Source organism: Oreochromis aureus, linkage group 12 (genome assembly GCF_013358895.1).
Source record: "Oreochromis aureus strain Israel breed Guangdong linkage group 12, ZZ_aureus, whole genome shotgun sequence".
Classification (NCBI taxonomy): domain Eukaryota; kingdom Metazoa; phylum Chordata; class Actinopteri; order Cichliformes; family Cichlidae; genus Oreochromis; species Oreochromis aureus.
The window spans coordinates 23,404,685-23,430,216 of NC_052953.1; the positions used below are offsets into that span (position 1 = coordinate 23,404,685).

Sequence of the window (25,532 nt, forward strand, 5' to 3'; positions counted from 1 at the left end):
AAGCCAGGGGGAGTGAGCGAGAAAGAGAGAGAGAAGTCTGAGAGAAAGGGGAGGAGGGATGTATATATCCGTAAAAAGTGAAAGAGGATGGACGTTTGTCTATGTTTGTGTGGGTCCGTATACACGCATGTGTAAAGGCTTGTCATGACCAAGAAATGAATCAAAAAAAAAATGGCATTAAACTACAAAGTGCAGGTTTGCTCACTGGTGTCCCGCGTGTGTACAATATATGAACCCTTGTTTGCGCGAATGGTGGCGTTTACGCGTGTGGAATAAACCACTACCAGGGAAGAAAAAAAGGAAACCCGGATGGTCTGAAAGGAAATGCTTGGTTTTAAAGGGAGAACGCTTGATTCGGATGTAGCAGAGCGTTTCAACTCATGAACTCCCAACTCCTTCTGTCATGTCTGAGAAGATGTGTGCATATTTCTCCCTGGCAAAGATATGCCTTTTACAACAGACAAAGACAACTGATCATGATTGATGCGGGCTTGTGTAACAATGAGCCGCTAAGTTTTCAGGGGAAATTTGGGGGAAAGTTTGAAGTGAAACCTGCCAACCTGTTGCTTCTGCTCCAAACATAACAGCAATATCAGCACCGTGATAACATCCCGTGAGCCATCCAGCATCTCATCCCATCATAATCCACTACTCCAAAAATGTAAACATACCAGCAGTGGGAATCATTGGGAGACCTGCACAAACAAATTGAATTTAATTACTGTGTTCATTTATTAAATTCAGATACGTTTTAATAGACATCCCAACAGTCTGATTATGTCAACATATGGGAGGCCGTGCAGCAAGGCCCGGGCTTACATACCTGATAACGCCTGGGCTTTTCAGCAATATTTACGGCTTCTCTTTCTAATACACTCCAGATGGTGAGTGACTGTGCCACCGCAGTCAGCGAGCTCCTCAATTTTTACTCAGCAGCATTTTGTTGCAATTACATCAGCGCTGGGACAGAATTTATTGGTGACCCACTTTCCCCGCATTAAATGCATAAATGAAAATTTTAAAAAGAAATTAAATTCGTCTACAAAAAAAAGGTGAGGTTTTTTTCTTTCTTATTTATTTAATTTTTTAATTTTTTATTTTTTTATTTTTCGCACGTGACTTGCTACTTTTAGGGAAAAGGGAAATAAAACACAAAAATCTCTGTAAACACACTCTTCAAATACTTCCCTGTTCACGGCGTGATGGATTAATATGTTATAAAGACAAAACACACAGGCCGCATTCATGGCTGACCAATCTTTGTTGCTGCCTGTGCGGGGTTTTTTTCAGCCAGTCACTCAAGCAGAATAATGCGTGTAAAGATATAATCCACTGAGCCTATACTCTCTGTGCTCCCTTGCTATATTATCCACTGACAATAAATTGGCAAGCTTTTTAGCAGATATCCAGCGTCTCAACTGAAACACGTGCTGAATACACTTGCCAAGGGTTTGTGTAAAAATACTAAATTTGTTTATATATTGCATTACCACATTAAGTTTAGTATGGCATGATGAACGCAAGTGTGTCTGCTGTGGAATAATTCCAATGGGGTTTTTTTCTGAGTGATAAGATAATCATAAACACATTATCTGAACTGAACAAAGCACATTTCGAATCATAAATCATCTATCTATCTATCTATCTATCTATCTATCTATCTATCTATCTATCTATCTATCTATCTATCTATCTATCTATCTATCTATCTATCTATCCGTTATGGGCTGTTTAACTGTCAAACTTGCACCAGCTCCTATTGTTACTTTCGGTGTTCACCTGGATTGCTCAGAGAAGCTGCTGTAGGTCTATTATGATTAACTGAAACGAAGCATTGAAGGGTATTTTTCATGTATGCCACTGGGAACCGCTCCTGACAGTGGTAAGGTTTCCCATTGACTCCCTTAAGTCTCTATGGTTGGATCTTTTTCTCTCTCTCTCTCTCCCGGCCACCTCAGAGGCTTGTTGATAAATACATGTCTTTTTTTTTTTCCATCTTACTCAGCACCATCCATCAAATTTGTATGTCCACGTTACACTGCTGCGCTTAGGGGAGAGCGGGGATGCCAGCAGGCGTGCAGAAACACACTCCAAATCGTCAACAAGGGATGCATTTCTGTCTCTACACAAACTAAATAATTACTTCGCACCTCGTTCTGGTCATGTTAACGTGGTGAATTGTCTTAAATCAGGTTATGCTAGGGTTATGCTGTTTTTGGAGATTTAGAAGTGGTCTTCTGCTGTGCTCTGACGGTTAATAACCTCTTCACGCACTATAACCACTGCGTTTTGATCCTAGTAATACGCTGGATAGAGCCTTTTTTTCCTGGCTTGCCCACGGCTTGGACCACTCTACAGAAGACCAGTCGCCCTGTGGTTGCAAACTCTTTGTGGCCCCACATACCGCCGCTGTGATTATAGAAGTGCCTCCTCTCCCTTGTTAAAGAAGCAAAGCTCTAATCTAGCCTCTGTGTCGCCCCCAAAGCCAGCTTGCTATGGTGAAAAATGTCCGTGTGTACGTGTGTGTCTGTGCGCGCGCATGTGTGGGGACAAGTGGGGGTCGGTCTGAGCGAGAGGAGAGAGGAGAGTAAAAAAAAAAAAAAAAGGAAAAGAAGAAGAAGAGGGGGTGGCGGGGTGGTTATAACGCAATGGCCCTTTCCTTCGTTTGAGTGACACGACCCCTCTCTTCTCTTCAAAGGCCATGCAGAAATAAACGCATCTCATTTGAATGGCGATTTTTCTTGGTGGTATTTTACAGCCAAGATTTCTGGAATAGGAATGTGTTTTTTTCCTGCAATATTGAATTGGGATGGTTCTGGTGGCCGGGTATTCAATATTCCCATCTCTCCACATGCAGCATTCTGCAGTCAGTGTGGTATTTTGTCCATGACTACATCACCAACACTACCCCCCCTCCACTCCCGTCCAAATTCATTTGCATCCGCTGATGATATCAGTAAAGAATTGCTGGCACCATATGAGGCAGGGTGGGGGGAGACGGCTTATTTGGATAAAACTGGACCGCAGAGTGGACACGGCCCTAAAGGTCAGTCGCCCATTCATGTTAAGGTGGCAGGGGGTGTGTGTGCTGGGAGGGGGTCGGCATGGGGTTGCCAAAGAGGCTTATTTGAAAGCGGGCGTATATTTGAGGCAAGGGAGTGAAAAGAAGTGGACCACAAAGCTCGTCATACTTCAAATACGCCCCGTCACATCTTCACTCTTTCCTTTCCACGCAGGAGGCGGGTATATAAAGTGGGATCTCAATGCTATGGCATGGCCTGGAGAACGCGCAGCAGAAAATAAAACACGAGGACTGAAAAGTGGATCTTAGAGGTTTAGGTGTGTAAAGAAAGTCGTCTCCAAGGTTCTCCTTTTAGTGCTTCCCTTTGATTTGTGCAAATAAAATACTGAATGAATTAAAAATAAAGAAGCCAGAGTGGTTATCAGAAAGCCCTTTTTAATGCTGCTGATGTGGAGTATTTCACGTAACCTCGCCGGCTTGTTTACAGCACCATAATGCTGAAGAGATAGAAAACCTTTTCTGAGATGGTTCTTTATAGCACCAAAATAGGGCTTTGCTATGGAGCAAGCCTATAATTTTCTGATTACTAGGCTCTATGCTACAATTTTGGTAATAGTGCAGAATTTCAAGGATTAACTTGTGAGGCAAAAAGAAAAAAGCGGAAGATGTATGAATATAATGGTATGTGCGCGGTATATTTCAACAGAATCAACTGAATAAGAGGACTGAACTGACAGATAAAAATACGTCATGCTTAAATCTGGTGATTCATACATGTATATGAATATCTCTATCTCTATCTCTCTATCTCTCTCTCTCTATCTCCATATATATATATATATATATATATATATATATATATGTAGTGCCCATGCAGTCTAAACTTGTTTCACTACAAAGGATGTACAACATCATCATATATACACCTACGCTAATATATATAATTTCAAAAGTATTTTTATACTTCCAGATCGTGTTAAAAATGAAGAGTCAAAATTATTTATTTTTATAGATTTTTTTCCACAAATTAAAACACTTTATAATATGTTGATTGAGCTTTTAGAGATGTCCTGTTACCCTAGAGTGCTTTGTTTTCATCGCCTATGCATTTCTTTATTTTATATAAATATATATGTATACACCTAACTGTTCTAATGTGGACTCAGGTGACAGGGGGCCGCCGTTTGAATGAAGAACAGTGAAGCTTGATCACTTTAGATATATAGCTCTGCATTGATTGCTGCGCTAATAGAGCGTGTACCCATACTGGCGATCAAGCTTTTACCACTGCTATCATTATTCCTCATCATTATTACTGCTTATACTGTATGTGGCTATAACTGCTATTGCTGTTATTGCGCCATCATTATCAGCAATGATGTTAAGGGAACACGACTTAGTTCTGTCTTTGTATATGAAATAATGGCTGCGGTGAAGATGATTGGGTGGGTCGTACCATAGGAGCATATTACTGACCATTTTACTCACAAGGTTCTGCCTTTTCTCGCTTTTAATGTGCCGAAAGACCTACCTCTTAATACCAACGAGCAGCAATAGGGGATCTCTTTCTTTCCTTCCCTCTGCATACATAAAATTGATTCCTAACTAAACCCTCGGCAGATGTATTGTTTGCTTCTGGTAAAAATACACATCCCGAGTAAAATGTTGCGATTGAGGTTAAGAGTGATAGTATCAGTAAGTTTGTCAAATGGGACAAATAGCAGTTCTTTGAAATAAATCAAAAAAAGTTCTCCGATTTTGAGTTTGACCACTGATCTGCTGGTTTGCCACCTTGAACCCTTCGATGTCCAATAAAGTTGGATTCGGTGGAGAAGTAAAAAGCGGCACACGCTACAGTAACAGTAATAAATGAGTTTTGGTTGAGTAGTGTCTCACTCGTGTACAAGCAGTAAACTTGTTTGGAGTGTCTGAGAGCGCTAAACCGCGGTGCTTTGTTGTGGCGTCCCTCTGCGCCCCTGTGTGCTGTCTGCGTAAAGGCAGCCTCCCTCTCGCAGACCCCTCCACGCTGTCATTGTTTCTACCTTAGTTTGCTAGATGGCGCTCTGCGTTGTGGGACCCTCTGGCAGAAGAAACGACTCATACCCTCTCTCTCACTCTCTCCTCAGCTCTGCTCTCAGCCCACAGTGCACGGCGAGCAGCCGAGCAGCTTTCCCGTGGCAATTTTTTTAAACCAGAAATTTTCGCAGCTGAAAACGACTTTAAAGCATATTCCACCGCTGTGTTCAGATACAGACTTTTCTTATTACATTACCCTGTGTCGACCAACATTTTTTTTTAAAGCTGTGGGGACACATCGATTAAAACCAGCGATCAGTAATGCATTTAATTGCAGTGGAAACTGATAATACCTCAGACTGTCACACAGCATTTGATCTTTTAATAATTGTTTGTTTCAGAAATGCAGCATTACAGAACGTATATTCCAATTAAGTTTTAAATTACAATGAACGCTATAGAAAGCCTTTAAATATTTTTAACGATTTCACTTTAAATTTAAATAAAGAGAAACACGCAGAATCAAAGGATGTAACAGTAAAGTTGGGCTGGGACTCGCACACAGCAGAAATATCAATATTTTGGCCATGAAGAAAATCTATTAACGATAATGACACGTCATGTCTCTAAGAAATGGCGTTTCAAGTGCAGTAATCCAAAACAAAGAACACTTTATTAGCATGTAAAAAAAATAAAATAAACGAAAATTTATTTGAGTCTAATTTGGAGTTTATTTTATTTTTATTTTATTTTATTTTATTTTATTTTATTTTATTTTATTTTATTTTATTTTATTTATTTATTCGCGGTCGTCTGTCAGACTTCAAGCAATTTTGGATTGGTTATTAGCAAGGAAAGGGGTCCATTGTTGTGTTTGCTGAGTGGTCCACTCTGCTCTAAGATATACTGCTGCAGTTACACTTTCACTAAATAGCGGCTTGTCGGTGTCTGACGTTGATGAATGTGCTGGAGACTTTGAGAGCCTTTTACAGCTGTCTTAAAAAGCGCCGTGGCCCCAGACCAGCTACAAACAGATCAGGTGCAAGGGTCTTAATGCGGCAGTCAGCGACAAAGAAACACACTGTTGCACTGAAACGCAAATGTTTTATTTTGAAAAAACATGTTGACTCTTCTTGTCGGTTGGCGTTGAGAGATTATCATTTCAGATTACGAATTAGATTATAAATATAATTAAAACGAAGTTTTTATAAAACATGCATTTTAACCATCTTTCAAGTTCTCAACAGATCACAGGAGGAATCCAGAAAATAGATTTCTTCTTATGTGGCTGAAGATGAACACAGTGCAAGTGCAGCCCATGTGGGCTGTGAGTCGTGGTTTTGGCTTTTTTCCCCTTCCTGTGACTTCATCTGCTCCTCACATGAAGACGGTTAAAATACAAAGTGAACTCCAGTATTATGCTTGGAGTCATCTGAGTCATTAAACTTGGGATTATTTTTTCGATTAAGTTCTTTAAAAACAATTAAAACTGTTACATTTTTAAAATAATTTAACTGTACACTTTAATGAGGAAAAAAGATTGATATATTTCACTGTCTGAGTAGCTCAGTAACTTCCATTCCCATGAAATAAAGTGGATGACGACAGGGTGGCTTTCACAAAACACACACACACACACACACACACACACACACACACACACACACACACACACACACACACACACACCACAAACACTCACACACACCACAAACTTGTGGGCATGGGCACAGAAGTTGCCGGATCCGGAGCTCACTTGGTCCCTCTGCTTTAAAGAACACTGACCACAGGCAAGGTTTCATGGCTGATTGAGCTGTATTATCCATTTGTTCTCGACTCCATCCCCAACTCACACACACTCACACTTCCTCCCCCGTTGGATCCTGGGTGGTGTGGCACAGCAGGCTCGCTTGTATACTGTATGAGGGGGCCTCTCCACCTGCAGCCCCTCGGAAGACACAAACCCAGTCGGATTTCACCCCGTTCCCTTCAAACCCATCGTCTTTACTGCTATTTACATGAGCTAGCCTCCACATTATTAGCAAGCGGAGGGGAAGAGAAGGAAGCAGCATTTTTTTTTTTTTAACAATAGGCACAGGCCCGTTATACATTTTGAGTGTTTGAGTAAGGCTCTCTTGGTATTTGTTTTCCACGACTTAACAAGCCATCATTTTAAACCTGCATATAGAATTGAAATAGCTGAGAGATCCCGCAGGCAAAGGGCGGGCTGCGAGTTCAATTAAGGTGGAATAATGCATGGGGACAAAGCCAATGATGACCTCGATTGAAATTGATCAGAAAACGAGACCAGAAAACGCATTCACGGGAAAAGAAAACACACGCACGCACACACAGTAGCCTCTTTGTTGTGACTGAATGTTACCTCTTTGTATCTGCACTAAGGCCTGTCTGCCTCTGTGAAATTGCAGGCTACTTAGATTTTAGAAATATTTCTAATTCCCAAATAGAAAGCTAAGAATTTAATACCACCGAACCTGTGTCTAGACTAAGTCATTCATTGTATGACATCTCTTTCTCTCCTTTCTTAATCGAATTTGCCACATTTAAGCTGGTATGTGCGGATTTTGACGCATAAGCAGACATTTGGGCTCTATCCCTGGAATGACAGAGTATACGAAGGTTTGTCATAATTTCTTAAGTAGAAAACAAGATATTTCACCACCACAGTGGGATTTTAACGAATTAAAATAACTCACTGCTTGCCTGTGATAAAAAGGTATGGGATTGAGGCGCATGCTTGTTAAGTAACTTGCTGTCAGTATAGTTAGCAGTGCTCTGATATGGACGGTGGCTGCAGAGCTTCATCTCTTGGGGTTTTAATTAACAAGCTGTCTCAAAGCTGTAGAGCTCCATCAAACAGCCCCTCGCTCTCTCTCGCTCTCACACACACACACACACACACACACACACACACACACACACTCGCTCTCTCTTTCTCCACCAGTAAATCCACCCCCAGTCAGTGCCTTGGGCTCTCTCTCAAACTTTAGACATTCTGGGTCCCAAATCAACTTGTTACCACAGTATGTGCACCAGCTGATAGGGTGTAACTACTATGAGAAGATTTGCAAAATATAAACGCAAAAATATTTGCTTAGCATCTAGTTTCATGCACCGATGCGCACGTTTGTTCACCAGACGTCCACATACTGTACGTATTCTGTTGGATTTGACTTCAAGCCTGAATGGCGCGTGGGGAATTGGTGCTTTCTCTGTAAGCTATTGCAAGGAATGACTTCCATCGTCTATTTTCATATTTCTGTTTTTAATATATATATTAAATCTTCTTTGCTCCAGTCTGCAGAACAAGCTCTGATCGATCCCATAAAATACTTGATAAACTTAAATAAGAATCTTTATCAGATCCCATATATTTATATATAAACACACAATGGCCTAAGTTACTTTAGGTTTACAGGTTAAGATTGCATATTCATAATATATCACAGGCTTAAAAAAACATGCTGCTCTGTCATGTCTTTATCACCCAGTAATAAAGAAAAAAGTTACATGTGCACCAAACCTTTACAAGAGAAAAAACCCCGCTGCTTAAGCTTCAATTATGTAGTAATAAACATGCAAATACGCCTTAATAACAATGTTAATGCACCCTCATTTATTAATTTCAGTCATTTTTAAACGAATATTTTATATTTCACCATGGTAACTATTTGGGGTAAAAAAAAGAACGGAAAAAACACTTCACCACTTCCTTTTCTAGTTGCTGGAAAACTTCTTTATGCTTAGGATCATTGCGATGAATGTGACCTGTTTGAAATCGAAGAATAGAGTCTTAAAGTGAGGGAAGTAATGTAGGGAAGGTTGAATCCCGTGAGAAAACATAAAATAAAGTGTGCGTAAGTGTCACTGTGTATGGTTTACATAGGTAGTCAGTGTAAACCGTCATCATCCTCTTGATGTTGATCCTCTACCACAGTGCTACAGAGTGTAAGCGCTGGCTTCAGAAAAGATTTGTCTTTGGTAAAAAAAAGAAACAAAATCTCTCTCTCTCTCTCTCGCTCTCTCTCTCTCTCTCGTTCTCTCCCTCTCACTCTCTCTCTCACTCTCTCTCTTTCAGCCTATAGTAAACTCCCACTGTGGCCCAGACGGGGGTAATTTGATAGCAAGGCAAGGTCAAGACAGTGCGCTGTCCATGGTACTGCGGCGGGGCAGGCTGGATGTTATCATCAAATTAGACAGGACAAGTTTCAAATCGATGCCACCCCCGGATGTCTGGAGACCGCCACCAGCAGTCGGAGTTAAAGTCCTAACAAGTCCCCCCTGACAGGTCAACACCTCAACACAAACACACACCTCTGATGCAGCAGCCTACAGGTCAGCAGCGCTGTGTTGGCGAGATAAGCACCAATCCCATTGAAGGCTCTAAGTGAAATATAGCTTTAGGTCCAGTAGTATTCTGCGGGCCCTGCATGGGACTGGGATGAGGTTGGATATCATAATATTTTTTTCAACCCATTTGAAGGTCTTGTGTTTGGCGATTTATTTGACAGTCTTTATTTATCATTGTGAGGAATACCGAGGATTATTGACAGAACACACACGCGCGCGTTCAACCGCGTACACACACGCACGCACACACACACACACACACACACACACACACACACACACACACACACACACACACACACACACACACACAAAGAGAGAAAGAGGGAAATAAAAGTTTTAAGTCAAGCTCATATTTCTGGATGAAGTACTTTTTTCCCCACTGATGATAAGTGTCAGCAAAAAGATTTAGCCAAGACAAAAATAATGTGCTTCCATCTTGACAAATTCAAAGAATGAGATGTTTAAACTGTGTTTTTGATGCATAAGAACTCAAAAAAGAACACTCTCTTTTATAGTTTTTACGTTGCAATACTGTAAATTATTCTTTTGCATAATATTTTTCTGAAGTAAGCAGTGATTCATTTCTTAGATCCCACCGGGTACGAAATTTAAAAAAAACACTGCATGTTTTGTGTTGTTGTTTTTATAATCTAAACTGCAAATTACAGGTTTTGCTATGAGTTCATCTCATTAATAATTGTTTGAAACTAACATTGCATGTGTTGGCAATTCTACTCTGCTTATTTTTATTGTTATTATTTTTATAATATATGTTTATAATTACGACAGCTCATTGCATTTCACTGAATACTAAATAATTAAAGGGGTGAATCTTCGCTGTCTTCGGACAATAAAAGCGAAATCTTGGACTTTATCTAGCCTGTAAGTGTATTATGGGCTATGCATTATCCGTCTATTTGTGAAAGATCAAAAGTGTGTCGGAGTTGAGGGGGGATCTCAAAGAAGAGGGAAGAGGGCACTGATTAGAGATGCTGCCAATCTGTCACCCCCTGACAGCTTTTGCTGCGGGGATAAACAGCAATAAAGTCTAGATGGCCGCTGTGTTGTTAACTTCACACTCACTATCACACACACACACACACACACAGCTCGCCACCGGAGGAACAGGTAAATTCACTCAGCTCCTCACAGCCCCCACCCCCTCGCCTATCATCGCCTCTGTCTCCCTCCCTGCATGTCAAACTACCCCTTCCCTCCGTCAAACTCTCCCCCTTTTCATCCTCCCTGCTGACTCAGGTAGCACACACAATGAGGACCTTAGCGACAAGAAAGGAAGCTATTCAACCGGATGGAGAGAATGTGGACGGAGGGAGAGGGAGAGAAACGTTATATTTGAATGGCTGATAAAGAAACGCAATAGATGGGAACAGAGTCTAAGCCGTCGGGATAGAAAGAAGGGGTTAGGCATCACAGAGCAGGCTGCAAGGTGACTGCAGGCCCTTTAATAACACAAGTATATTAACTCAGTTAAGCACTCACATTCAAAATGAACCCAGCTTCACTTAAGGGGCCCCGCGAACCCCGAAATGCACATAAAAACATACACCTGCCAATCCAAGCACCTATATTTCCTCCAAGCCCACTCCCCCTCTACCCCCCACCTTCCACCTCCCACCCCTCCTCCTTCCCCCTACCCTTTTCCCAGCTGTCTATCATGGTGTGGCCCGGCTAATTTGAGTTCATTGGATGGCAATAACTTCATTTAGACCTTCATCTCTTTTTGGGGTGGATGTAATGAGGATGCAGGGTGCTGCCAGTGAAAGGACGCTCCCTCAGTAATAATAACTTGGATCTTATTCTTACCCCACGCATTGCCGTGTTTATCCTCGGAGGGCTGCGTCCACATGATGAAACTCATCTATAATGTGTGATTTAATATCGCCTTGCACTCTTTTTTTTCCTCTCAGAGAATTTAAACCCAAAAGAGACTAGACGGTCGGCAAGTTTAGGGTAGAAGTTATAAAAATAGTTGTTTGCTTTTTTCTTCTTCTTTTTTTGATCCACCATAAGTTTTGTCAAAGCTTTCAGTCTAGATTGACTTTTTTCTTTTTGAAAGTTAGAACTAGTTCATATAGAAAGATTTTAAAATATATGTGCATGAAGAAAATGTTTCATGTAATTTTCTAGTTCCGTTGCTTTTACTTATTTTATGCTAATTTAAGAAATATTAAAATAAGCAACATTTACTGAGCAGACCAAACTTCATGTGGAAAAATGAGATTATTTGACACTGTCAGGTAACTTTTCGCGATATGAGAGAAGTGTATTTTCAAGGGAGAAAATGTGTCTTGGTAATTCGTTAAAAGACATTTTCATTTTTTACGTTTTATTTTGTATTTATTTATTTATCTCTTTTTTCCCAGTGTAAGTCACGGGCCTTTGTCTAACCGCCATCTAATCGATATCTTACCACCTTAAATTCGATATTGATTCCGGGAGGGTTGTACTTTACGGGATTGAGGAAACACCTCATTATTTCGTTGCTTTAACTGCAATAAAATAGTGTACAGTCAATCTTCTTTTGATTGATCCGTTATCTTGTTGTTTTATTGTACTGTAATATTTGATATTTCTCTTGTTCCTTTTTATTATTATTATTTGGGATTTACCTTCTTAAGCAGAACCACTTCCGTTTCGATTTTAATTATATATATTTAATTATATCATTGTTTCTATATTATGGTTTAAATCCGTTTGATGTGATTGTGGATTACAGAGAAGATTTTATAATATTTAGAAATATATGTATTTTAAATTTGACCGTAATCAGTTAAATATCGAAAATATGTTTTATATTGCGTTATTACTGTGTTATTCACATTCCGTAATGCTTTTATTGTGATAGCGCGTAGATTAGGTCAGTCGGGCATAAATATAATTTTCAATGAAATATTTACTCATTTAAAAAAAGAAAAGGATCGTGGTCTGTGTGGTTTACTGCCTATTATCAAATATTTTTTGCTCTTTTATAACTTTAATGTCACTCTTTGGATTTAAATCGTCAGGATAAACCGGGCAGCTGGTTGAAAAATAACGAATGCATATCATAAATAAACTTCTTGGGGGGGAATAAAACATGAAAACATGACTGAGACCTGTGAGCAGGAAATTAATTCTCCTTCCACTTTTATGGTGTGTATACACTGAGGAAAAAGAGGGAGTCATTATGTCACATTAGAAAAAAAAAAACCCACGTGTGTAATTTAAAACGGCCACTTGCCCATATGATAATTTGACAAACTATGATGCCAATACACATTGTTTTTAAGTAATCAGATATCGAGTCGCATTTTGCTCTTAGAAAGGCCCCGATCACAGGCCCACCTAGAGCCCCTTCATCTCGCCTGCCATTCATCAAGACAAAATGACCAATTTTCCCCAGTAAGTCGTCAGTGGCCTGTTAAAGAGGGCCAGTGAGCTGTGTTATACCTCCTTTCCTCCCTCCATCATCGCTGCTTGCCTAACATTGCCTTCCTGAAATCATCAGAGAGTATAGCCCCAAATCTTAAAAGTCAGTGCCCATTCTTCAAATGTATTAAATTTCAGAGGGTGTTTCTTTTACTGCAGGAGTCTTTAGGCCAGCAAAGTATCAGAGGAGGTGTAATTGAGGGGGCGGTGAGGGGATAGAGTAGCGGTCCGCCTGAAAGCTGCTATTAAAGCCAAATGGACTGAACACCGTAAAACGGCTCTGCCAACAGCTGTCCCACAATCGGAGTATTATATGCCAGGATCCTCGAGAACGCACCACACACACATTAGGCCATGCTGCTGATGTAGTGGCTACTTGCAAGTATCAGACAGCAAAGCCAAGAAAATAAAATACCAACGAATAACCACGAGAATGTCCCGATGATATTCGTGTTATATTCCTGTGGGTACTTAGGGGTAGCTGCGCTTCTTGGTGATTTTGGTCTCCAAAGGCATTTTTCACTTCTGTACAAGCCCCGATTTTCTTATAATGACCTGGGGAATTGCAATTTCGCTGGGATAGCCGAATTGCTTTGCATATTTTCACCCATTATGGTTATATTAGTGGGTTTTTTTTTTTTCATAAGAAACTCCAAAACAGGTAGAAGCACAGTCTGGATAATATTATATGTGCGTCCGTCGATTAAGCTCAAAATTGTTATATGTTAATATTTTTTTTTCTGGGAACGTTTTGCTTAAAATATGCACTGCTGAATAATAATAAAAAATATATATGGCTAATATCTCACATATCAAATGATCCTCAATTTACAAAGGGATTTTTTAAAATAAATATTTGCAGTTTATTTGGGGATGGTGGGTGGGAGAGACTTCAACCTTTAAGAACAGCTCACTTTAGGAGCTCTCTTGATGCAACACTTCTGACCAAACTTTGCACCTTACAACTGTGATGCACCTTCCTTACCTTGCGAAATACAGCCCGGTTATAGTCTTTCCGAAATTTGATGTCTTTGTCTCCAAGTGTTGTTTCAGACTGCGACTCCTTATGAGGATCCTAAGCAGAGAGGCGATTGGAGAGGAGTTGTTTTCCAGTGGATTAAATGGTTTCTCTGCAAGTCAATGAATATGTAATGACGTCTAACGAAACCGGCCAAAGTACTCTGTGCTCTTGTACACCGGGCTTATATTAATAACCTCATCAGCTGAGGAAAAACGTGATATAAAGTTGAGAAAGAATATAGGGGGAAAGGAAGTGAAGGAATACAACTTTGAATGCATCTTCAAGTCTAAGCCAATTTCCCCAGTGTTTAGATTAAATATATATATATTTGCTCAAGTCCTGAGACGGAAAGAGAGAGGGCAGAGAGAGGTTCTTATTTGCGGCGAGAGCGAAGGGGTGAATTTACATTTTTGAAACTGATTTGGAAATATTGTTTCTGATAAGCAGTCATGCCAATAATGTAATTGAATTGAATTAATAAAAGGAGAGGCGAGATGGAGCGAAAGAGAGTCCCTCTACCATGATTGTGAAAGATATTTTTTTCCTTAGTATACCCGATAAAACATTGATTGTTGCAGTTAGTTGACCCGTAAAATTTGGGGGTTAGTTTTCTCCTCTGAGCTGAGCATATAATTATGCAAATAGTGATCTGACAGTGATCCGCTGGAGAGTGTTGGAGGAGTGTGTGTGTGTGTGTGTGTGTGTATGAAGGGGGTTGTCAGAGGGGTGACATTCCAACTTTGCCTAATGCCTGGTTCCTTTGGAAAGAGTTCATCTTCTGCAGGGATGGCGTGCATATCAGAGGGAACGGGAGCAAGCAAGCGTGACAACAACTCTCTTAAAGTAAAAATTGAAATATCAGGCTGTGGCAGCACACTGGTTCCCCAACTTTTCTTTCTTTTCTTTTTTTTTTTTTTAATGTCATGGTCCCCACCCCTTCTCCTCCCAAAAAAGCTGACATTACAGCACAGACCCCCCGTTTGGCAAGATTTCACCCTAAAGCTCCGCAGCTGATGTTATTTTTTTATTTCTTTTTTTCCCTGTTGCAGATATGATTCAGTGTGGAGCTGTCTGTTACACGAGTTGACGACATCAGCTGGGAGAAAGTAAATCCTTATAGCTTAATCAAATCAGACATACCAATACATTCACACGCTGGGCCTGCTTTTATCGAGTGAAGAGATAGAGGAAATCAGGCTTTCTGGTTTTGGTTTGGAAATCCTTTAAACGTCAAGGTCCAACTTCTTCTTCTTTTTTCCTTTTTTTTTTCCTTTTCAGGAAACACCGAAAAAGTGTAAACTAGTGCCAGACAGACAGACTGACTGACTGACAGACAGAAATCGTAGTTGTCATGGGGGCGCCCATGAAAGTGAATGACCAATGAGAGAAAGTTTGTCTGCTTTCTCGCAACTTTCGATATTTCAGCATTATCTATAAAATAGCCAAACACTTAACAGTCTATGAACAAGTCTTAAGGCGCACTAATTCCTGGTCGAAAATATAATACAACCCCCCTCCTCCAAACGTGTATTAATCGGGTGCCTTTGATGACAACTGACTGGAGGTCCTAATTTATGATACCACTACATCACTGCTCTGGACAGAAGGCAGGTTATTTAATTAAACTCAGAGTGGGGTTTTGCCTTTTCAATATCACAGAGCTGTGAAGTTACATACATATCCCGAGGAAGTTCTAAACACATTTAAGACAGAAAGTCGAGCCTAATTCACTTGTGTGTGAGAGAGAGAGGGCGAGTGAGAGAGAGCGAGTGTGTGTGTGATTGAATGCCTCTCTTTAATCTGCGCTCTGACACTGTGTGAGGGGGACTCGCCTGGTTCCACTTGTTGTTTCGGGGGTTAATGGAAAAGATTTCTAAAGATTTATTGAGGGGGCGTTTAATGACCTGATCGGTTTCACCGTGTGAAAACAAATGATGCCGTAAAACCTCGCTGAGTTAGAGGGGGCTCAGTTTGCCTAAATTAACGAAAAAAAAAAAAAAAAAAAAAAAAAAAAAAAAAAGGCATTACAGTTTATAGTTTGTTTTCCCTCTGACACACGTATCGCTCAGTTTAACGCTCTGTCTCCAATATCATTACCTTTAAGGAGTTTAAAAAAAAATATGCACAATTAAAGTTATTACCCGTTTCACTACAAAAAAGCAGCACTTACATATAGTAAAATATATATTTTTGACAGATTAGAAAACTGACAAAACACGTGGTCGACTGTGTGGTAGCAGAGGCATGTTTGGAGGTTAGTATTGATTTCACGTTTGGAAAGTTGTAGATACAACGGATGTGACTTCACCTGACTTTCTCCTCGATCACTTGACGCGTTCACAGCTGTCGTGGCCTGTCTGCGTTGTGGGGTTTTCTTTATGGTTTTCTAAAGAAGTAACGTGCGCAATACCAGCCGTGAAAAAGTCAGGATGATTAGCACGTCCATCCCAAGAAAACAAAGAAGAAGAAAATGAGAAAAGGAAAAAAGGGAGAAGCACACGGTTTAAAAATCAAGATTTAAAGTTTATTTGCTTTGTTTTAATGGGTTATTACAACAATGAAATCATGTAAAAGTACAGTAATTGCTGTGCTGCAGAAGCGTTGAAAATAATTAAGACCTTCAAAACTGAAATGGATCAAAAGAGAATGAAACTATTTGAGAATACAAGAAAAAAAATGAAACCTGGCAGGAAACTTTCAGTTTCATAAAACCAAAAAGCTTGTGCTGTGATTAAACAAAATAGGCGTGTTTCTCAATCCAATGCAACAAATAATAAACCATCTGCAAAAAATAATGACTTCAAGAACAATTGGCGAAAAATATTCCCCTTTTATTTCCAAACTGTGCTTTGGATTTAGGCTGCTCTTACATCTTTAGTTCCCTTCACATATGGCTTGCTGGATATTATTAAAAAAAAAAAAAAAACAGTGAGCAGAATCTTGTTTATTCCTAAGGCAACAATATACAAATTGTAGAGTGAAAAATGAACTGATCATAGTTGAAAAGGAGAAAGATGAGCAAAGATATCTTGAAATGAAACTCATCAAATCAAATAATAAGCCAACTTCTTTTGCTGAAACCTGGAGAGATCTAAATCAAATTAAAAGGAAATTAGGCCTGCAACCATCAGCCGCACTTGTCTCATTACAGCAGAAAGATAATCCACAAAAGCCTTCAACCATACACACAGTGGGCAGAAAAGGCAGGATTTCAGTGTTCAGTGTGGAAGTTTAACAATGGAAACTGTTTAAAAAAAGGATAGAAAAGGGTAGGAATGTTTGAGAATGTGTGTCTAAGGTATCATATGATTTAGTATGCAATTTGGGGGTTTACTAATGCCATGACACATTAGAAATGTACTCCATTAAGCCTTGAGTGCTTTATAAAACATACCAGCTTTATGGAAAAAAAAAGATCATGTTTAAGTCACACAGTCAGATTATATGCAGCTGAGCAGGGAGCTGACTTTGTCACTTCTAAGTACACAAGAAGAGTACTTTGGTGTGAGGAAAAAAACTGATATGTTACATTTCTCCAACATCTAAGGAAATATCATTCCGGCTTAGAATAATATTGAAATCTTGGATTTCATGACATGTGTAAGGCAATATATTGAGGCTTTATGAGTGTTGTGAGCTGACTTCTGGCTCCCGTTAAAATGAGATATCTCTCGAACCCATTTTGATGCCTGACTTTAAATGATTTTAAATATGCTCAGTGTCCTGAATTTTCCATATTCAGAACAGGTTGTGTTTGTTTTATTTGTTTCATCACATCCAATCAGCCACAGACATCAATTTCAAGGATATCAAACTGGAAAAAAAGGAAAAAGTATATATATTTATAATAACCAGAGAAATGAGCTCGCCACACTTTTGCAAATCAAACTCATAGATACACTAAAGTAAACACTTACTCACTTACTTGTGCTGAGAAAATATTGGCTTAATATTAAAAAATAAAATCATAGTCATAGTGTCTGTATGAGACACTGCCTTCAAATTTCAGAAATTACAAAAAGTCTCTCTTATTATAATAACTGCAATTCCAAAAAAAAAGGAAAAGAAAAAAAGAAACAGGTTAGAATCACACTCACAAATCTGAATGAGAAAAATGAGGTTTAAAAGTTTTCTTTGATTATGTGTGTGGATGAGTCAAACAATAAATATGAAGCAATCAAAACAACTGCTGTTAAACAAATGAGTTAAGAGTATTCACTCTTATTAAAAAAATACTTGCGGTCGGTACAGGATTAAAAAAACTGAAATGATACCAAACTTACCACAACGTACCACACGGCATGAGCTAATTTCAGGGTGAGTGGTCCAGGCTTTAGGACCGGGGGGGATGATGGAGAGGAGACTGAGCGGTGCAGACTGGAGGGCAGGCGGGGCATTAGCTCAGTTCAGGCTGATGTCAGGACAATTAGAGGTGCACCACAGCGCATTGTGCACAGCGCCTGTCAACCTTAATCTCTGCTGCTGTGGCCCGTACCCGCAGCCAGGCCACAGCCCACGGGAAGCACTAACACTCAGGCCCATATTGCTTTGACAGTTGCACTCAACCAGAAGTAATGCAAAACGTTATTGTGATGTATACACAGTGACCCTGTACTCTTGTCTCTTACAACAAGAAGGCTATGCGTGTGCAGAGTCAGGAAAGGCTGGGAGGAAGAAATGACACTCGGGGAAAACAGTGGGGAAGGAAATCTGGTAGGAGGTTACAGAGGAAGAGAGAGAAAATTTAAAAAAAAAATATCAGAGGACCTTTTCTGCACTTTAACCTCTGCCCCCCTCCCCAAATCTCCTCTTGTTTCGAGTCACTGTTGATGGTTCTCTACAAATCTTGGTGCCTGTTTTTGTGGGAGCCACTGCGTGTGGTGACAGAGTTGGAAGTCTCCTCTGCCTCCTCGCCTTCTTTTGCATGGAACTCACTGAAGAACCTGAAGATAGAGTCGAAACTCATCCAGGAAGTCAGCTCATGCCTCTCTGTGCCTGCGTGGAAAAGATAAGCACAAGTGCATACCAAGATATTTACTGACTGTAATGTTATATGAAAGGAAACACATGATCACTGCTAATATAATTTAAATTAAAGCTCTGCATTCTATATACTTACCATGGCAACGTAAGAAGTGAAAAGAAACGGACACTATTACATAAGATTTTTAGTCTCATAAGATTCACAAACTCCCACAATGCTCCATGCAGACCTAAACCCTTATGTGTGAGAACGATGGCAGCCTATGACCTGTTAGCCCAGTGGGATAGCCTTAATATGTTATTCAAGCGGATACCTGATAATCAACAGCGCTGCACAACCAAGGAGTTGGAAAGAGGTCCTTCCAACAAAACTAGATATATACACAATGGGTGCACTAAGTGAAACCAGTGGAGCGGTAGTCATTCGTTCCAAAGGACTAATTGAGAAAAGGCCAGACAGAAGTTGGAGAGCGATAACTAGTGAACATATCAGGTGGTCTGGCAGTGACGGGGGGAGGCAGAAGTGCAGGGTTTCCCTCTGACCTTCTCCAGGTTAGCAAGTTCCCAAGTTGGGGTCACGCTGGAGCTTGAAATCTGGTACATGCGCGTCAGGTTCCTTAGGGTTTGGGTGTCACAGCCCAGCCTTTTAGTTTGATAGCTCAACTTGATGGCAGAACACCTTGGCTGTGCCATCCAGTTGAGCTAGAACTAACAAGTTAGTTGTAACATGGAATGGTTTGTTTGTGCCACCTCTGGTTAGGGTCTGACTGCAACTGAACCTGAAAAATGATGTCCTGCCGTTCACCCGTTGTCTGTTATTAGATAAAAACTAAGAGTTTCATACTTTTATAGATGGATCTCAGACATGTTTGCACACAGAGGAATGGAGGAAGTCAAGACTGGCGGTAATGAGCTTTCTTCTGTGAATCTTTATTTTCACCTCTGCAATTGCAGCCTCTTTTTCTTAGGGACTTGCATTTGTTCGAAACAATATTACAATGACTTCCTGTAATTTTCCTGGGAGCATTTAAAAAACAAAAAGCAGTTAATCATTTAGAGCTGCTTGAAATAAAAAAGATGGTCCCAGGAGAGAAAAGTCGATAACCACAGCCCTTCTCAATGAATCGAATCTCTACAATATACAGACATACCTTTTTACCTCGGTTCCTTTTCTCAGTGCCTTTCACTTTCCATCCTGGCTTCCTCCTCTCCCCACAGTGCACATCGTATCAGCTATAAAAAGCTAGACTAGAAGGCCGCCGGGATACAATTAGGAAGCAACTTAAAGGCTCTCACACCATAGACAGCCCTCTGATGACCACTGCACTGACCCCATGTTTATTAGATTGACCCTTGCCTGGAAGCATTAATGGAGATGGTGTGTGTGCATGTGTGTGTGTTTATGTGTATGATTGTAAGCAGGTATAGGGTTTTGGGCTGAGAGGGAATTTGGGTTCCCGGTACCAGTGGTATGTTTGTGTGTGTGTAATTTGTGCGTACGAGTATATAAGGGGGTTCTCGATCATTCTGAGACAGGGGTTTGCACTGCACGCTATATAGCAAGCAGATGGCAGTCAGTGCCTTGGGTCAAATTTACTGGCCTGGCAATCATGGTAGTCAATAACCCAGCACTCCCGGTGACTCCGCTACCTGTGTAGGGCTCATCATAACACCTATCCCTGGAAACAAAGACACAGCCCTCTCACACCTCTAATCTATCATTTATATCCAATTTGAGGCACTGTGATCTTTTTATTCCACCTCTTCTGTTCTCCCTGTCTCATTGTTCCCTCTCTCACTTGTATTTTTACTTCTGTTTTGTCTCTTTTCTTTTTTCTGTAGAAGCGATCAATGCCGCAGCACTTTCCAGTTCATCTTGAACTAGCGGTGAACTCCAGAATGCCGCCAGCGTCTCCACCCTATCCCATCGCAGTTCAGGGTCACCAGGGGGGTGTCTCTGTGCCAATATGCAAATAAGCCCGTGCCCCTTCAGTGACTCTGGCGTTAAGCTCCACCCCTTCTATATGGTAGAAGCTTTGAAATAAAATCCTCTCCCCCAGACAACCTTCGCACACACACAGATATAAACCCACTCTCATGTAGACTTAAACAGGCCTTTAAAACTTCCATCCTTTCCTCCTTTAATAGCCAAAGCGTGTTGAACCTAATGGATGTTGTCATAGCTGAGATGTGACCACTGATTTAGAGGAGGAATCCCAGTGACCGGGCAAACAGAGGCAGAGAGAGAGGGAGAAGAAGAAGAGAAGCGAGAGTTATGTCAGCTACACCACAAATCAAAGTAATATCTTTTAAAAATTGTGGAAATCGATGGTGTCATCTGGCTGTATCTTGTGGGTAAAGGAAACCCATAAACAGCCAATTAGCTGATAAGCAGACTGTTTTTTTTTTTTCCTTTATGAAGAATCGATTTTATGTATTGGCAAAAGAGTGTATAATGGACAAAGAGCTCACCCATTTTTAACTGTAACTTGTATCTTGTATTTAAACTAAAGTACACTGCATAGCTGTTTCGTACTTGTGAAACAATTAAGTTGCATGTACAGATTTTAACAAGTTTACTGTAATGACATTAGCCTAATAAAGTTTGTTTTAAACGCAATAACGGTTTCATTTATTGCCGTTTCAATAATGATGTTGTCGAGCTCCACGACACTGGGTATCGTCACGGGGAATACAGAAAATTGTCCTTAGTTTTATCAGTGTTTATAATTACACTCAAGGAAAAAACAAACAAACTTAGATTAATATTGCACGTAATAATGACCTACAGGTAAGGCAACGCATACACGCGATGATGTTTCACTGTTCCCTGTTTCACTCTAAGGCAGCAAAGAGCCGGTACAGAAACATGTCCTGTGCCGAGAGCTCCCTTATGTGCTCCAGTCATGGAGCAGTTTCAGTGTAGCGCCTTACCAGTGCCCTGTGTTTGACCATTCTGTGTGTGTTGTTTGAGCCTGGTGAAGCTGCCTCATTATGTGACAGACAGAGAAGAGTATTTGATCCTGGATATTTGGCCTCCTCTTCTCTGTCACAGCCACTGGAGCCCTCTCAAGGTAATTGACTGACTGTTTGATCTCCCTCTGACTCTGCGCTGCTACAAGATGCTGCCACACACACATAAACACATTCATCAGTTGTAAGTGTCTACTCGTGGATGGAACACACACATGCACACATGCGGGCACAAACACACACGTATACTCACGCACACAGTTGTTATCATTTGTGTGCAGTGAGGTAAGGGAACAGAGGAGATTTTTGAGCTGAAAACAAGGAAATTCCTCCATAGCTATGGGCCATGCTTTCTTCCCTGCGTACCAAACGCTGCATGCTGTTACAAATGGTAATCGGCTCTGATTGTCACAAATTTCAAAACAAACGCTAGGTGACTGAAAAGCCAAAGTGACGCCCCGAGTGATACTCCAACAGGAAGTGCAAATCAAAGCATGCCGACTATAATTAGGTTCCATCTGGGCTACATTATTTAAAGCCGCAGCAGTTAATTGCTTGTGTACAAATGGCCTATTTTATTTGAATCAAACTCTTTTTTTTGTGATTCGTAATTACACTGATGTGAAGGGGGCATATCTCTTTGCCTCACTTATAATATAAATCCATATTCAAATTATTAAGAGTACTTTGAGGCAGGGGGAATGTAAAGTGATGATACTTTTCTTTGTGAGAATTGAATTTCTTTAAACAATTACAACTGCTTAATCAAATATGCTGACATTTGGGTTAAACATTTAATGAGCTTCAATTAAAAAAAGGAGATGAACAACGATATAATCACGGAAGAAAATATTAAAACAAACAGAAAACCTAACAAGACTAATATACATGATATTATTTCACGCTGAAGCAAGCATTTTCTCATTTCCTCTTGTCAACGTTTTCATCAAAAAAACCAAAAAAAACCCACAAACAGTGTATTATCTTATCAATTTCCTATTGACGGTAACCTAAGCTTTTGTTTTATCTCGATGTGAGGTAGAGCAGTGCATTGTGGTGCGGGCCTGGGTTGGTTGTAACCTTAGTCAGGCAGCTGTTTGTGGAAACTATCTGTTGCATGGATCAGCGGAGGAGAATCGCTATCTGTATCCTGGTTGTCAGACGATCGGATTTCTGTCCCTGACGCTCTCTGATATTAGATGATCTTCCGAGACTACGTGCACAGTGTGCGCTGGCACTATGTGTTTGCGTGTGTCTGGTTGTCCACATGCAGCGCACACAACTGACATACAGTCAGCTATGCTTGTTGTCACTTTGCTTGCCAACATGCCTAAAGGTCAAGAATGTCATTTCGTCCCACATGGCTGTCTGTAAAGGAGGTGTGACATGTTGCCACAGGAGATGAGGTCAAAGAGAGCCCGGGCAGGTGACAGGTGGTCTGCAACACCACCAGAGCAGCTCTGTCCTCTGTAACAAAACATGAAGATTATGTTTTCAGTCAAAAAATGTATTAAATTAGATTTTACTCTCCCACCCATTCCCTGACACCATTCCCTAATCTCCATTTAGGATGAAGACAACAAACCCAGGAATAATCAGACTTTTTCTACACTGTGTGTCTTCAAATAAAAATCAGCTTGATTGGAGCAGAAACAGCCATAAATACATCAAGACAAAAATACTCAAAAACAGAACTCATTTCATCAAATCAGTAATACCACTGTTGCTTCTTGACTTAAATTCATTTTTAATGCTTGTTGGTAAGTGGGGTCTGCCCAGCCCCCGTCTCTCTCATACTGCTTTTAATTACTTTGCTTATTATTGTGTGTTGTTGTTAGACAAAAACAAGGCAGAACTCATTACACATCCAGAGATGAGAAACCTGAATCAGTACCTACAGGGGCCGCTGAGGGGGCTCTGTATTTACTTAGAATAAAATGCAAACAGAAGAGAGACATAGAGAAACAAAACCGAGTGAAAACACAGTGAGCGGAGGATATCACATTAACTGGTTGAAATCATGACCACACATAAGCTACTTTGAATTCAAGTAGTTCATATGGAGAGTGGAACTTGCGACAACAAAGACTCTGCACAAAAGACGGTGAAATTCTGTATTTTTTTATTACTTACTTCTCATTTTGTTAATCCCTCCAGCCTGTTATGTTTCCTCCCTACCGAGACACTGAGATTGCACTGAGTGCTTTTTTTATTTTAATGTGAATGAGTGGCCTTGGCCGTCATAAAGGACCCTTGCTTTTATGGACTTGGAGCAGAGTATTTACAAGATAACCCTGGTCCAAGGACTGTGCAGGCTATTTGATACCAGTGTCAGACTCTCCTGCCTCCTCTTCAGTAAAAATCGAAGCCTGAATAAGCCTTTGCCTCTACAGCACCTCTCAATGTCAGTTGTTTTACTCATCTCTGCTTAAAAGGGTTGAGATATTTTGGAATATGTGCTTAGCTATCTGTGTGTCGCTTTAATCAACATTTTGTATGCACCTTTTCTGATTTTTTCTACACTGAAATAATAATGACATTAAATATACAATTATTTATTTATATGTCAATGTGGAAAAAAGCTGCTCTCATGCAGAATGGACACAAAGAATGACAGTTAGCTCCAACAGAAACAATTGGTACGATGTAGAATAAAATCACTCAATTAAATTCACAAATGAAATTAATGAACCACAAAATTATCATAAAACATTTAAAACTTTAAACATATGTGAATAGGGGGCACCATTTGCATGCTATTTGGAAGAGTTGGGTTGCTAATTTATTTATGGTGACAAAGCAAGAAGAAAATTTGTATAGAGTCAGTGACAAAGTTATTTAAAATATATGAACTAGTTTTGACAGTATAGTCTGAACCTTCTGTTCTCTCATTATTAAAATACTAAGAATCGTATGAATGTGTAAATGCCTCTTTGGGTAATAAAAAAATGTCAAAATTATCAGTTGCATACACAAATTTTCTTATGCCCGTATGACATGTCCAAGTTTAATTCCATTTTTGTGTGTGAATTTTACAGCATAGTATAAGGTCTGCACATGTACCTGTTGATTCAGTGTGAATATGTGACATAAACACACACACACACAAAAAAAAAAAAAGAGGAAAAAGACTGAGTGTGCATGCACATGTATGTTTATGGAAGGGCCTTGTTGGGAGTGCCACCCAGACATTAACACTGTAAACAGTGCAGGCCTCCTTCCCTGTCCGGCCCTTTTGTTCCATCTCCGCCACCATTGGTTGGGACTTAAATGGCAAACACTCGGGGGCTGCTAGCTCGCCTGACACGGTTTTGTTTTTGGCCTATTGAGGGGCAATGGAGAGCTTTTGTTTCTATGCCCAGGCACAACGTGTCTCAAAAGCAGCATGGCTGAAAAGAGAGGCCCCCACAAAGACTGTGCATTAGTGGAGGCACTACACGCATGCATATACGTGCAACTCAAATGGGACCAAGCACGAACACACACACACACACACACACACACACACACACACACACACACACACACACACACACACACACACACACACACACACACACACACACACAATGCTTTGCCAAGGGTAGGTTAGGCCAGACAACTTTGGCCAGACAGGATGGAAAAGATGGAGTGGGGTTAGAGCATGCGCACAAGTGAATATGCTATATGCCACACCGCAAACTTACTACTTCGCTACATTTCATTCACTCCTCA

The 25,532-nt window shown here is 40.4% G+C and overlaps 1 protein-coding gene across 1 annotated transcript in view; it reads right to left on the reverse strand.

Moving 5' to 3' along the window:
• Window positions 1-16,364: 16,364 nt before the first annotated feature.
• Window positions 16,365-25,532, reverse strand: part of fam172a (family with sequence similarity 172 member A) — a 159,380-nt gene continuing 150,212 nt past the window's right edge. The window contains exon 11 of the mRNA XM_031729728.2: window positions 16,365-18,857. Within this exon, the coding sequence (XP_031585588.1) occupies window positions 18,700-18,857 (158 nt within the window). The 3' untranslated portion in view covers window positions 16,365-18,699. The remainder of the gene's footprint in view (window positions 18,858-25,532) is intronic.